At 40.0% G+C, this 14,507-nt stretch overlaps 1 protein-coding gene across 2 annotated transcripts in view; it reads left to right on the top strand.

Moving 5' to 3' along the window:
* The first annotated feature begins 1,921 nt into the window (after positions 1-1,921).
* RAB37 (RAB37, member RAS oncogene family) overlaps positions 1,922-14,507 on the top strand; it is a 103,170-nt gene continuing 90,584 nt past the window's right edge. For both annotated transcript variants that reach the window (XM_060688717.2, XM_060688718.2), the window contains exon 1: positions 1,922-2,466. In XM_060688717.2, the coding sequence (XP_060544700.1) occupies positions 2,347-2,466 (120 nt within the window). In that variant the 5' untranslated portion in view covers positions 1,922-2,346. The remainder of the gene's footprint in view (positions 2,467-14,507) is intronic.

Here is a 14,507-nt window from a genome sequence, read left to right on the forward strand (position 1 = left end):
TATTAATATACTTAAAAGATTTGAATTAAGAGATATACGTATGGGGGTGGAGGAAATGAGTAGATTATGAGTAGAATAAATGCCAAATTAGGATCTATTATATAGTTTTATAGCCGAATGCTGTTTTGAAATGTATAGTATACCGGGGACATAATAATAATGTTAGAAAGAAATGTTTAGCACATAGGGGGTGGTGTAAAAGGGTGGTAAAGTATTATATAATGTGATATTAATTTGGATTTCATCTTGCAGAAGCCATGGGGGGAGGGGAGGGTGAGGGGGGGTTAGGGAGGGGGGGGGGAAAGGGGAAAAAATTTGTATTTGAAAAACTTTTTCAATAAAAAAAAAAGAAAAAATGTTAAAACAATAAAGCAAAAATAAATACAACACAAATGTAACAGAACGTAATCAAAATATAGCTGGGGCTGTGAAACTCTTCCTCTCACAATAGAATGAGTTCATCTTCAATATTGCTCCAATGCATAGGGGGGAAAAAGGCAGATCTTCAGAAGGGTCTACACCAATTCACCATAATGGCCAACACACCCAGGCCAACTCGCCACGGGACAAGAGTTACATTAATATTGAAGAAATGGTGGAATAGAATCATTAAAGAAAGGCTGCAAAAGGAAGGACAAAATGAAATGTTAATGGCAAAAATTTATAAAAACTGTTTTAATTATTTTAAATAATTAAATTGAATTGTTGAATTGTCCCATGGTGAGTTGGCTGCGGCAAGTTAGCATGGTGGATTGGCCATGGCAAGTTGTCCTATTCCACCGTGTAAAGGAAACTCTCCTTCTCACAATAGAAGGGTCCATCTGCTATATTGCTCTAATGTACAGCAAAAAAAAAAAAAAAGCCAGATCTTCAGAAGTGTAATAAGGTTGGTGCCACCTCAACCTCAGGGTGGGGGAGTGGGGAGGAGGGATTGCTTTTTAAAGGGCAGACACAATAACAGAGAAGGGACATCTCCTAAGTCCCATTAGATGCCACTGCTTCAAGAAAGAGGCTCAGAGAATGCCCATTGCCCACCCTGCGCAATCTCCTGGGATGTATAGAGGTAACAAGATGTAGGTGGTCCCACCCCCAACCATATTCCATGTAGAGTGTTCTAGGATGTTGAACTACAGGAGCGCACAGAAGCCCACACCTTCTCAACCAATACAGGTTTCCAAATGCGACTATTTTATTTGGAAGGAAATGGAACCTCTTTGTTTTCTTTCTTAAAGAATATAATTTTATTAAAACTTTTAAACAAGAAAATAAAAACCAATGCAAACTAATATAAAGTAAGGAAGAAAAAGGAAAGGAAAGAAATCAAAGAAGAGGCAAAAAGAGAGGAAAAAAAGTTGAAAACAAATGGAAAAGAAAGAAAAAAGATACAAAGAAGTGGCTTCTGATATTTTCCCACAGCATTTGTAAGTAAAATACATCTTCCTTTTCACTATCACACATCCTGATTGCATAACTAATGCAGTCAGGTCCCCTGGCCATACATCAGCAATCCAGAAATGCTTTTTGTATGGAAGAAGCAAGCATGTTTAACTGCTTGGTTAGATATAGGATCCGATTAGTTTTACCTAATTCTGCAGGATATTGGGGGGGGGGGGCAGCGGCTACAGTTGAACGTTCTAACAGCTATTCATATCTCTTTGATTTACCTTGAAATTCGCAGTGGTAAATTAGAAAGTTGCTGGTAGTGCCAGAACAGGACCCAAGGGGCAGTGTGATGTAAGAGGGAAAGAAAGACTCAGTGTTTATTCAAGTTTAGAAAATTAAAGGGACCGCGCCAAAAGCTTGACTGCAGTGTACTTCTCTCTCTCATTCTCTCCCTCCCTCCCTCCCTCCCTCCCTCCCTCCTTCCCTCCCTCCCTCCCTCTCTCCCTCCCTCCCTCCCTCCCTCCGTCCCTCTCCCCCTCTCTCTCTTTCCGCAGTTTACCTCGGATGTTGTGCTATTAGTGCCGCAGATCGGTGCTATATATATGAACGGTGCTGGAAGGGTTACGATGCGTTCGGACTTTGCGGGCCCGCTGCTTTGACTCTTCGAATCTTGACACGGGAGCTAACCTTGGTGCTGAAAGCGCTCCGGGCTCTGCGATCTTTCGAACCTTACCAAAGCTACGGGGCTACTAGTTTCTTTAGCACTTTGCGATCTTGCCTCCCAACCCACCCGCCGTTTTTGTTTTTAACCTTTGTTTCATTTTCACTTTTTCCTTTCCCGGATTAGGAGGGAAATGTAGCAGGCTCGAGCTGTACTTGCTTGCTGCATTAAGGTTTGGCCCAGAGCCGTTTGCTTTTAGCACTGACGCAAGAAAATTCATCTAAAAAAAAAAAAAAAAAGGAATGGAGACTTACTGGGGATATCAGAGTGGGGCTGGATGCCCTTATGCCTACTCGGAGCTGGGTGCCAATGAGTTTGGTATCCAAAATACCAGTTACTATAATGAAGATATACTGCATAAGGTATGTACATCTGGGATTGGGGGTGGGGGTGGGAGAGAACATAGAGATGGAAATGGGATAATATTCTAGACATAAACAAGTAAGTGGCACTTTTGAAAAGGGGATTGGTAAATGCTGAGAAGTCAGTTTAAAGGGATTTTTATCTATTATATTGTAGATATGATACTTTGCAAGTTGGTTGTATGGGACAAATAAATGCTTGGCTTCCAAAAATTTTCAGGTCTCCTTAAGTATAGCTAGTTTATTTTAAGAGAAGGTGAGAAAGAGGATGAGGTCAGTGTTGCTAAAAGAAATTGTGTTAATTGCAATTGTACCTTTCCTTTTAAGGAAAGGAAGGAAAGGAAGTGGAGACTGACTAACCTCATCAACTTGAACTCAGTGAACTCAGTCATGGTAGTTTAATTTCTCTGTTGTTTTCATGCAAGAAATTCTAATATAAACCTGCATGTTCTTTTTTTCCTAAATTAGTACTGTTGAGCCTCTTCTAAGTAATCTTAGTCTGTTGCTGTTGAGTTGTGTAAGATATTGCACAATATTATCTAAGAGAACTCTTAACTGTGAATGTAAATATATACAGAGTTTGCAAGTCCTAGATAGTGAGCATGAGTGATGAATTTGTTGGGACATTCATGCCAGGCTTTGATTTTATTTATAGAATTCCATAAAGAACAGCTTTGCAAAAAAAAAGAAAGAAAGAAAGAAAGAAAAAACCAACCCTTTCATTTTGTCACCAAATCATGAAGAATAGTTCTGTTTGGGGTCTACTGTATTGTAAACACAACACAGCTGTTGGATAACCATTAGGCCTGTGTTTATTTCCCAATTCTAATGAGGACAATTTGGGAAGCAAATACAAAGGAAGAGATTAAATGTAAAGAAAAATAGGATGTCAGGATGTCTTTGCAATAATGGAATCTAATGTGATTTTTTTTGGAAACTTTCCAAGTGAGATATATTGTTCCATTCTGTAATTAAAGCCTTTTATGGAAAGCCATCATTAATCATATTATGGCAGTTTTAATTCTGTAGTATAAATTTTTAAGCAGAAGTGCAGCCAAATGTGAGTTTTAAATACAGAGCGGAAGTCCAGGCCATACATGCTGGCTTTATATCTGCAAATCCCCAAATTTGCTACCCTAACCAAGGTATTGTATTTTTTAAAAAATATCATTATGCAGTATAATGAACAGAATTTTCATGCAGATCTTGCCAATCAATATGTATGGTTAGAGACTGAGGAAGCTCAGGAACACAGCAAACCCATCGTACCCATTTATGGTTCATTCCCTATTTGAAGTAAACCAATAAATGCAGTTTTGTTTCTATTATTATCCCTGTATTTTGTACCTCCGTTGCTTCCCTGGTTATGGTACCATATTGTAATCCTCAAACAGTGTATTCCAATCATTCTAAAAGTTCTGTCTTTTGAAGTAAGGCTTTGTTCATGCTAACTGCGTGTACTTGTTCAGTTGAGACTTACTTTGTCCCAAAGGTGCTTTTTCAAGAGACAACTGGACTTTCTTTTGTTTTTCCTTGAAGAAGTTTAGCTTCTCATCCAAGAAGCTTCTTCAGTTTTGACTGAATCGTGGGGAATGGAAGGATTTATATTCCTCACAGAATCTTTCCATTCCCCACCATTCAGTCAGAACCAAAGAAAGCTTCTTGTATGGGAAGTGAAACGTCTTCAAGAAATAAAACAAAGAAAGTCCAGTTGCCTCTTGAAAATACACCTTTGGGACAACCACGACCTGGATGATGACTGAGAATCTTCATAGATATCTACTTTGTACCAGTTGTTATCACATGGACAACATGTAGATTCATATGGATGAAATTTATCTATATGAAAAAAGTAGTTTGGGATAGATAATAAGAATCAGTTTGTCTCCCAATTAATTTGTAAGGTTCCTGGTTTGAAATGATGCCACTAGAGCAGCCTTCTTCAAATTCAAATTCATGTTCTTCATATGAACTGATGACTTGGATCAGAACTCCCATCATTTTCAGGCAATGATGTTTCAAGATGATTGGGGTTTGAATTCAGCACATCTAAATACGCTTTTTAAAACCAAAGGTTTTGGTTCTTCATATTTCTAGATTTTTCTCTAGATGGCCATATTCTATATCACCTTTAGTTTTCATCTTGCTACCAGACAAAACTATCCCATTTTAGCAATAGCACTTAACAACAGCACTTTGACTTATATACTGCTTCATAGTGCTTTACAGCCCTCTCTAAGTGGTTTACAAATGTCAGCATATTGCCACCAACAATGTGGATCCTCATTTTACCAACCTTGGAAGGATAGAACGCTGAGTCAATCTTGAGCTGGTCAGGATCGAACTCCTGGAAGTGGGCAGAGTTTGCTTGCAGTACTGCATTCTAACCACTGCACCACCATGGCTCTTAATTTTGAAAGATTATACATTTAAAATAACAGATAAAATACTTAAAAACACTTCATTAGCAAGTACACTTCTACAGATAGTCCAGAGTTTATCAATAAACTATGCTACAGCATGCTGAAAGTTAACAACTGATGTGAAACCTCTCTGCAGTCACAGTGCTGCTGTTTATGAACTCTGGAAATTGTCATAATTTCAGAGTTAAGAAAATAAGCTGAGAGCTATGTTACTGGGGATCTAATTCAGAGGATCTCAATCTTGTTCTCAATCTAATGCAGAGTTTTTGATTTATGGTGAGCAAAGCAAATTTGAGTGAATGAATGTATGAATAAGTGATATTTTGGTCCAAAATTTTTGGACCAAAATCAATATAACATGGAAGTTGCGATGAATTACTTGTAATTTTAAAAAAATTAAAAGACATACCAGGAATTTGATATTTGGATTGAACTATGCACACAAAATATCCTGCCCAATTTTACAAATGTTTATATGAACTTCAAGTCCCAGAATTCTCCTACCAGCATGGCAATTGCTGACAATCCTGGGAACAGAATTTCATACATTTGAAAGCAGTAAGATTAGGGAAAGCTTTTATACTAATGTTCCAATCTGATCTACTTCTTGCTTTCAGAGCTTCTAGTGGCCATCTTGTGTCTCTACATCTCCCCAAGGAGCACACATTAGTTCAAGGAAGAGAAAGTTCAGACTTTAAAAAGTGAGATAGTGTGAGAAAGTAAAGCTGGGGTTGTTGTCTGCACTTTATAAAAGCAGCTGCAGCCAAGCAGAAACACTTTCCACCCCCACTTCCTCATCTCTTTTCCCAAAGGGCTGTAAAAGTTTACAGTCTCAGAAACTGAGAGGACATGGTCTCATTTTGTAGACTCCCAGGGAAGGGAAAGCTAATACAGAGAGTATAGGAGTCTGTAGGAGAAAAGGCAATAAAGAGAAGATACCAAGCAGGTGAGGAAGTGGGAGGTGAAGCCTGGCCATTTACAACCATTACAGGCAAACAAGAGGATGGTCAGATGGGAAACACTTCCACAGTGTTGCAATAACACTATAGGCTGACTTCACTTGGAATCCTTTTCCATAAATCTGTAAGCCATTCACTAAACTCCTAATGCCACATGGCTTTATCTTTTGTTGATTTTAAGAGATGTCTTCCAAATTGGCAGGAAGCAAGATGCTTATGGATCACAGCCAGGTGTGCCTAAACTATATTTGTTGTTGTCTTGCTATTGTTTATGCCTCCCACAGCTTGACAAATGACAAAAATAAATCATAGAACTGAAAATACAGAAGGGATATGAATGTTTTATAACTTAGTATATCTCAAATTCCTGGCTATTAAGATGTAAGCATACGCTTCAGCCAATTAAGGTACACCAGAAAGGGAAGAAGCAGAGGCCCTTAAGAAGTGATAGAAATATGAACATACAGTCCTTAATTAGTGAATCCTTCCCCTGATCGGGAACAACTGGTGCCCCATTAGGCAGGACATAGGGGATTTCAAATTGGAGATGGATGAATTTCTGAGAATTGCACATTTTGTGATTAACAAATATTTGGTCTTAGCTGCCTTTCAAAATTTCCTTGAGTGAAACCTGTATCATCTTGGCTGATAGTGAAGCTTTTTGACTCCTAACCATAATTTCTCCACAGAGCATATTTCGCCTGAAAGCTGACAAAATTTAGAGACACCTTTCATTATAAAGGTTTAATCATAAGCTTTACATTAGATGTTTGTGATGTGGCTGGATGAAATGCATAATTTCATAGATTCTGCCAATCCATGTGAAAAACTTGGCAGAAGCTCAATTTTAAATACAAACATATAAATTCAGGTTAAAAATTAGGAAGAATTTCCTGATGATAAAAACTATCAACCATTCAACAGGTTGCCTCACAATGTGGCCTGTTCCCCTTCACTGGGAGTTTTCTAACAGAGCTGGTTATCTGTCTTCCAAAAAGTTAAAAAAGATCCAGTTTCTAAAAAAGTCCATTTGGTCTACTATTTAAGGCACTGTTGGGACAGGGAGTGCTAGTCCTACCCTAGGCACGCAGGCTGGCTGCGTGATTTTGAGCCAGTCGCTCTCTCAGCCCAGCTCATCTCACAAAGTTTTATTGTGGGAAAAATAGGAGAAGGAAGGAGTATTAGGTATTGTGCCTGTGAGTTATTTATAAAACATACTAAAGGCAGGTTTAAAAAATCTTCTTTAAAAAATCTTTAACAGATCCTGCATTGAACAAGAATTTGGCTTATTGACTTCTGAGGTTCACCCAAGCCTATGGTTCTATATGGTTTAATCTGCCATTGTATGAGATAGCAAGACGATAGATTAGATAGATAGATAGATAGATAGATAGATAGATAGATAGATAGATAGATAGATAGATAGATAGATAGATGATAGAAGGAAGATATAGTATCTTAGTGAGGTTAATAGGAGAGAGGAAGTCATGCATCAGATAGCAATGTTGTTCATCCTTTGCCAGCATGGTTATTGGTCATTTTGTTGGAAATGATGGAAATTGTAGTCTAGCACATGTTAAAGGCAGTGGCTTGTGCAAGAGTCCTGTAGAGCTTTATGGATAGTTTGGGGATGTACAACAATTTATTGGTTTATCTCCCAGTAGTTATTGTGAGAGCAAAAAAACAGAGGTTGAAAGGGTTATGAGAAGGACTGTCTTCTACACTGAGAGACTGTTTATTAGAGTCTCTCCTGTCCAATTGTGGTGCTTCACGGTTTTCTTATTTCTTCTCCCAACAAACCTGTCAGCCTCAAATCCTCATGTGCTTTTGACATTTGGTGAGAAGTTTGCAAAAGTAAAATTGCCCTAGCATTTTTTAAAAATTCTTTTCAGTTTTAGGATTCTGCTCCGTGATATTGATAGAGGTGAACTTTTTTCTGCTGTTATTATACTTTTGGGTTGGACTTTGCTGAATATTAATCTGAGCAGTTTAAGATGAAGTCAGTCTCAATCCCATTAAATTCAATAAATGTAGTAAATGAAAGAATTGCTAGGCACTGGTTAATATCAATAAGTGAAGCTTTCTTACTGATCTGTTTTTCCCCATCTCCACCATCCTTACTATTTTAAGAATAAAAAAGGTAAAATTATTTAAATTTTCTTCCTGAGTTAGCATTGTATGATTTTGTTTATCAATTTTTTAAAAAATGGTCCATCACCCTCACAGATGGACATTTATAGAATGCACAAAACCTTTGTGTTACTATCTTCACTTCTTTTTAAAGGAAAAATTATTGTTGGGCTGCAAGTTCAAAAATTGATCTAGGCTACAGAAAATGGAATGACTGTTGTTCAATGGAATTTAAGAAGTAAAGTTGTTTTTGCCCTTTGGATTTTTGTAGCCTATATCTGATTGCCCTGTATAATAATATTGAAACTTCATAGGAACATTTTTCCTTTATCCTGCAAGGTGATAATGATAGCAACACAATCCTGCAAGACTCAGTGACCTGATTTTTATGGACTGTAGTAGGGACATAAAATATTAACCAATCAAATATCAATCACTGCAGGGGTGGGTTCTACGCGTTGAAGTGAATTGAAACACATGTTATCATAGGTAGATGCAATGGTATGCGGGAATGACCTTGGAGGTATGGGGGAAAAGCTACAGCAGGAGAACAATTGGATAAGAGGCAGCTTATAAAAGCAGAAGGGATGTGGGCATAGCAAACATCTTCAAAGGGATCCTCCCTAATTTCTTGGGATGTCCGGGCACGTGGGCAGAGCCTCCCGCTGCTGTCACTACCAGTGGCCCAATGCACTACCTCTTTCCATTCTTTGTTGATTGTATAGTTGCACTGCTCTATCATATTAGGAGAGAGAGAGATAGAAGGAGGAGGGAGGGAGGGAGAGAGGGAGAGGGAGAGCATGAGCAGTTGCTGTGGAGAGTGGTTTTAAAGCTGCCATATCACCATTCCTCTTAGAAGACCTGTGGCTGAAAACTGAGAATTAAATGGTAGGGTGAGGCAAGCATTCTCATTCTCACCAATAGCAAAATAAAAGATCCACAAACAGTATAATTAAAGGTATTACAAAAGAAAAAGCCCTAACTGTAGATAAATTAGCACTGAACTAAGGGGCGGGGGAGGGGGGATGACATAACTTTCAAGCAGAGCTAATGCTTCGGAATTACATAGATCTAACATTATTTCTAAATTACTTCTAGAGTTTCTTACGGAAGAATAAGGAAAACCTATGATCAGATGTTAAACAAATTTGATCTGCATATAATCCAATTAAACTGGGAAAGTTGGTTAGCAGTACAAATCTAGCTTTGAGTTCTTCAGACAAGCTTAAAGAGAAATATGTGAAAGATTTTAGTACTGGCATAATTCTAATTGATATAAGCACTGTAATAGTTTATCTAGCATAGCAGAGAAAGAAGCAAATAAGGGAAAACCTGGAGAAATAGTTGGTATAACTAAATACAACCAACTTCAGAATTAGAAGCCGCCCTCTCCCCACCCCACCCCCCAGCAAAAAACTTGCACAAAAACAAAAGAACTATTGTAACGAAACATGGCCAGATCAGAGTTAATGAAAAATCCAGAATGGTTATTCTTTCCTTCTCCCTATCCTATTAAACCTATCCAATGTGAAAGCTAAGTTTAGAATATTTCATTGAGAATATAAATCCAGATAACGAATTATTATCATTTTAAACAGGAAGATGAACAATATCAAGCTGCATTGTGACATATTTTAGAACAATGAGCCTATGGGCCTATATTAAGCTCCATTTTATTCTGGCAGTCAAGTGGTCCTATTCAGGTGGGGTATTCACATACATTCGCTACTGGTTCGCAAATGTGAGCACACACGCCACCTCCGGGCATGCGCAGGAACTTCTGTTCAAAAACGGGACGTGATGACATCCAGGCGGGTGGGCGTTGCCTCCCGCAGCCGCTGCTACCAGTTCGCCCGAACTGGATAGAACTGGCTGAATACCACCACTGGTCCTATGGCAGAATCAGGAAACCAAGTGATTCTTCTGACTGGACAGTGACTCAGTTGCTTCTTTGCATTTTGTCGGTTATTCTGGGGTAACAGTACTTCCCCACAGATCAGGGATGAAATCCAGCAGGTTCTGACAGGTTCTGGAGAACTGGTAGCGGAAATTTTGAGCAGTTCGGAGAACCGGCAAATACCACCTCTGGCTGGCCCCAGAGTGGGGAGAGAATGGAGATTTTGCAATATCCTTCCTCCAGGAGTGGGTAGGGAATGGGGATTTTGCAGTATCCTTCCCCTGGAGTGGGGTGGGAATGGAGATTTTGCAGTATCCTTTTCCTGCCACACCCACCAAGCAACGCCCACCAAGCAGCACCACGCCCACCAAGCAACCATGGTCACCAAGCCACGCCCACAGAACTGGTAGTAAAAAAAATTGGATTTCACCACTGCCACAGATATATTGGATAGATTAATAACTAATCTTGACTCAGTGGAAAATAGGGAAAGGCCTCCATCAGATTGCAAATTAGCCTTCCTATAGATCCCCGAAGGAAAAAGGGAGTGAATATCCTGCAAGGAAAGTGTAAACCGTAAAGTCATATTGGAAAAGCTTGGTAGAATTAATAATGTATAGCAGTTTGATGCTAAAGGTCTTCCTTTTATAGAAGAGTCGTCCTGTATGAGCCAATCAAACGACACAGAGTTATTCTGTGAGCGTGATGGGTGGTTTCTAAATTTTATATCTATATATAAAGATCAGTATTGCATAACTAAGGATCAGATTACGGGATGCTCAGGTTTCCTGGCTAATTTGAGGGTGGAGGAATTCTGCATTGAAAAATGGAATGGCAGACATATAACAATATGCATGTCAAAACCTACTGCTACCTTTTAAAACAGACAGCAGTTTATTGAAATAACCAGGAAACTCCCTGACTCCAATTTTCAGGAAAGATGTTCTGAGTGCACTTGGCTTGTAATAGGATTATCCAACCCACCCATTTCCTACCAGACTGTACAGATATTTGGAATCAAAGAGTAACCTATGAATCAGAATGTGGGTGAGCACGTAGTGGGGCTGGTAAGAGATCCTTGCAAGCAACCCACCCCAGTTTTCCCAGGAACTCAGCAGCTGCCCTCCATGTCTGCCGTACAATCTCAGGAAAAGGAATGTCTGATTTAAGATGTTCCTCAGAAGAGCTCTATACATGGCCAAATCTGGATCACATTTTACACTATATCTGGAACCCTGCCCAATTCTAATATAATAATACAGGTCAGTTTCATAAATACAGTATTTGATTCTTAAATCCATGCATTGGCTTATTTTCAAGTTAAAGCTGCACTAACTCTTGTATGCATTTTCCCCTTCTCTGTGTATTTTTGTATGCAACTTTCTCCAATACAAGGACTGTTAATTTCAGTTTTTTAACCGAGGATTGCATCCCAAGATTTAGTGTACAAAGTAAGAGATTAGACCTGTTAGGTCTCTTCCAACCGCTATTCCTACAGTATTCATTTGGAAACTTGTGATGAGTAAAGCTGTACAAAGCATTCAAAAGACATGCTCTGCAAAGAGGTGTTACTAAGAATGGAAGGCTTGCCTAGGTTTTCAAGACTATTCCTGGTTATCTGTGTGTTTGCTTTTAAATGAGTTTATCCAGTGTTCAAATAGAGACAGGAATCAGATGGGACATCACAAGGGTCCTGTACTCTTCTAAAAAAGGTAAAAATAAATGTTTCCCCTGTCCAGTTATGTCTGACTTTAGGGGTCAGTGCTTATCTTCATTTTCTAGGCAAGAGAGCCAGTGTTGTCTGAAGATGAATCTGTGGTCATGTGGTTGGCATGACTACATACTAGTGGTGGGTTGCTACCGGTTCGCTCCAGATCGGGCGAACTGGTAGTGGCAGTGGGAGGCTCCGCCCACCCACCCAGACATCTCTGCGCATGCGCAGAAGCATCAAGCAAACGCGTGTGCATGCCCACGAGCGAACCGGTAGCAACGGGATTTGAATCCCACTACTGCTACACACTGAGGCACATGGAACGCTATTACTTTCCCACTAAAGTGGTATCTATTTATCTTCTTGCAGTTGCATGCTTTCAAACTGCTAGGTTGGCAGGAGCTGGGGCAAGGACAGGAACTCACGTTATAAAGTGGTGCTTGGGCTTCAAACGGCCACCCTTCCAGTCGACAAGCCCAGTGTCTGAACCACTAGGCCACCACATCCCTACTCTAGACCTTTATTAATGACTTAGATGAAAAAATGGAGGGAAAACTTGCTGCTAGCTGGACAAACATTAGAGAAAGTGTGTTTGCTTTAAATGGAGCTTGAAAAGACCTTTTTCAGAGCTCTTACTGAATCTGAGAAAGATAGACCATGAGATTCTTCTCTTCTAATATTTCCAGTAAGAGCAAGCAACTGGGCTGTTTCTGTTACTGGTGGTCAACCATGACAATGTAACACAGTTGGACATCTTCCTTAAAGTGGATGGAAGCTGCTGGAGATCTACTTCCCATTTCTGTGGACACTGGGAAGCTTAATCAGGGTGAATTGAATCATCCAGTAACAGTGATTTGGCATCAAGCCAGAAATGATATCAACCTGCTCAATTGTGCCCTATTCTTGGCCAATTTATAGGCAAGTGCTCTCCATGCAATCTCTAATAGCAACCGCTTGCTGAGATGAATGTCTCCAGAGAAGAACTTCTGTCCTGAGATTTTGGCTCTCTTTTCAGCTTAACACAACCTTTTGTTCTACTGGCTAGCCAGGGACAGGAGTTTAATTTCCAAAACAAATAGAGGACGATTTCTGATTTGCATCAGAAGCTGGGAATGCATATGAGTCCCTGCCATGTTTAAGCTTTAGCTTTGTTCTCCAGCTAGTCAATATACAGCATCTGGGAACACACAATCTCTGTGAGAGACAATTATTCAAGAAGCAGAAACTCAGAAATGAGGCAATATTTATTTATTTATTTATTTATTTATTTATTTATTTATTTATTTATTTATTTATTTTTAAATTTATATACCGCCCTTTTCCCTGAGGACTCAGGGTGGTGTACAGCCAGAATTAAAAAATATGAAATACAAATATTAAAAACAATTAATATATATATAAATTTGGCCCAAAATTAAAAATACAAACCAATTAAAACATTTAAAATTTCTTCTTAAGCCAGCCCGCCTTGCTGGAAAAAGTGGGTTTTAAGGGCACGGCGGAAGGCACTAAGGTCTTGGATTCTCCTTATCTCTGGGGGCAACTGATTCCAGAGGGTAGGTGCCCCCACAGAGAAGGCCCTCCCCCTGGGGGTCACCAGCCTACATTGATTGGCTGATGGCACCCTGAGGAGGCCCTCTCTGTGGGAGCGCACAGGACAATGGGAGGTCGTCAGTAGCAGCAGGCGGTCTCGAAGATAGCTAGGCCCGATGCCATGGAGTGCTTTAAAGGTGATAACCAACACCTTGAAGCGCTCCCGGAAGACCACTGGGAGCCAGTGCAGCTCGCGCAGGAGCGGTGTTATGTGGGAGCGCCATGCTGCTCCTGTCACTACCCGCGCTGCTGCATTCTGGACCAGTTGGAGCCTCCAGGTGCTCTTCAAGGGGAGCCCCATGTAGAGAGCGTATCTGGAACAAGCTCAGTCAGTGAATCCTTTGCTTTTGCTATCACAGCAGAAGGAGGTGCAAAGAACACAATCAATCCACTTAATGTAATTACACTAATGGTTGATATGTGTCCAGTCACCATTTCTGTTCTGTGGAACTGCAAGGGTTGCTAAACCCATATCAGATTAGCAGATTAAAAGAATTGGAAGGGACATTGTAGGTCATCTAGTCCACCCCCCCCAAGCAGGAGACCCTGCACTATTTCTGACAGGTGGCAGTCCAGTCTCTTCTTGAAAGCCTCCAGTGATGAAGGTCCCACAACTTCTGAAGGCAGGTCATTCCATTGGTTGATTGTTCTCACTGTCAGAAAATTTCTCCTTATTTGAATCTCTCTTTGATCACTTTCCATCCATTATTCCTTGTCTGGCCTTCAGGTGTTTTGGAAAATAGGTTGACCCCGTCCTCTCTGTGACAGCCCCTCAAATATTGGGACACTTCTATCATGTGTCCCCTGGTCCTCCTCTTCACTAGACTAGCCATGCCCAGTTCCTGTAACCATTCTTCATATATTTTAGCCTCCAGTCCCTTAATCATCTTGGTTGCTCTTGTCTGCACTCTTTGTAGAGTCTCAATGTCTTTTTTATAGTGTGGTGACCAAAACTGGATGCGGTATTCTAGGTGTGGTCTTACTAGGGCTTTATAGAGTGGTATTAGTACTTCACTTGATCTTGATTGCATCCCTCTGTTAATGCAATTTAGGATTGCATTGGCTTTTTTGGCTGCTGCCGCACACTGTTGGCTCATATTTAATTGGTTGTCCACTAAGACTCCAAGTTCCCTCTCACAGTTGCTGCTATTAAACCTGGTTTCACCCAGTCTATATCTGTACTTTTGACTTTTTTTGCCTAAGCACAAGAGTATAAGTTTTGATACTAACATTAACCTTGGTGAGAGCATGTATCTGGGCCAAATTATTAGGTCTATTGGTGACTCAGGCTGAGATTCTAAACTTTTCTGGAGGAAAACTCCTGCCCT

The sequence above is a fragment of the Pantherophis guttatus genome, chromosome 2 (assembly GCF_059756535.1).
Source record: "Pantherophis guttatus breed Tessera chromosome 2, ASM5975653v1, whole genome shotgun sequence".
NCBI lineage: Eukaryota > Metazoa > Chordata > Lepidosauria > Squamata > Colubridae > Pantherophis > Pantherophis guttatus.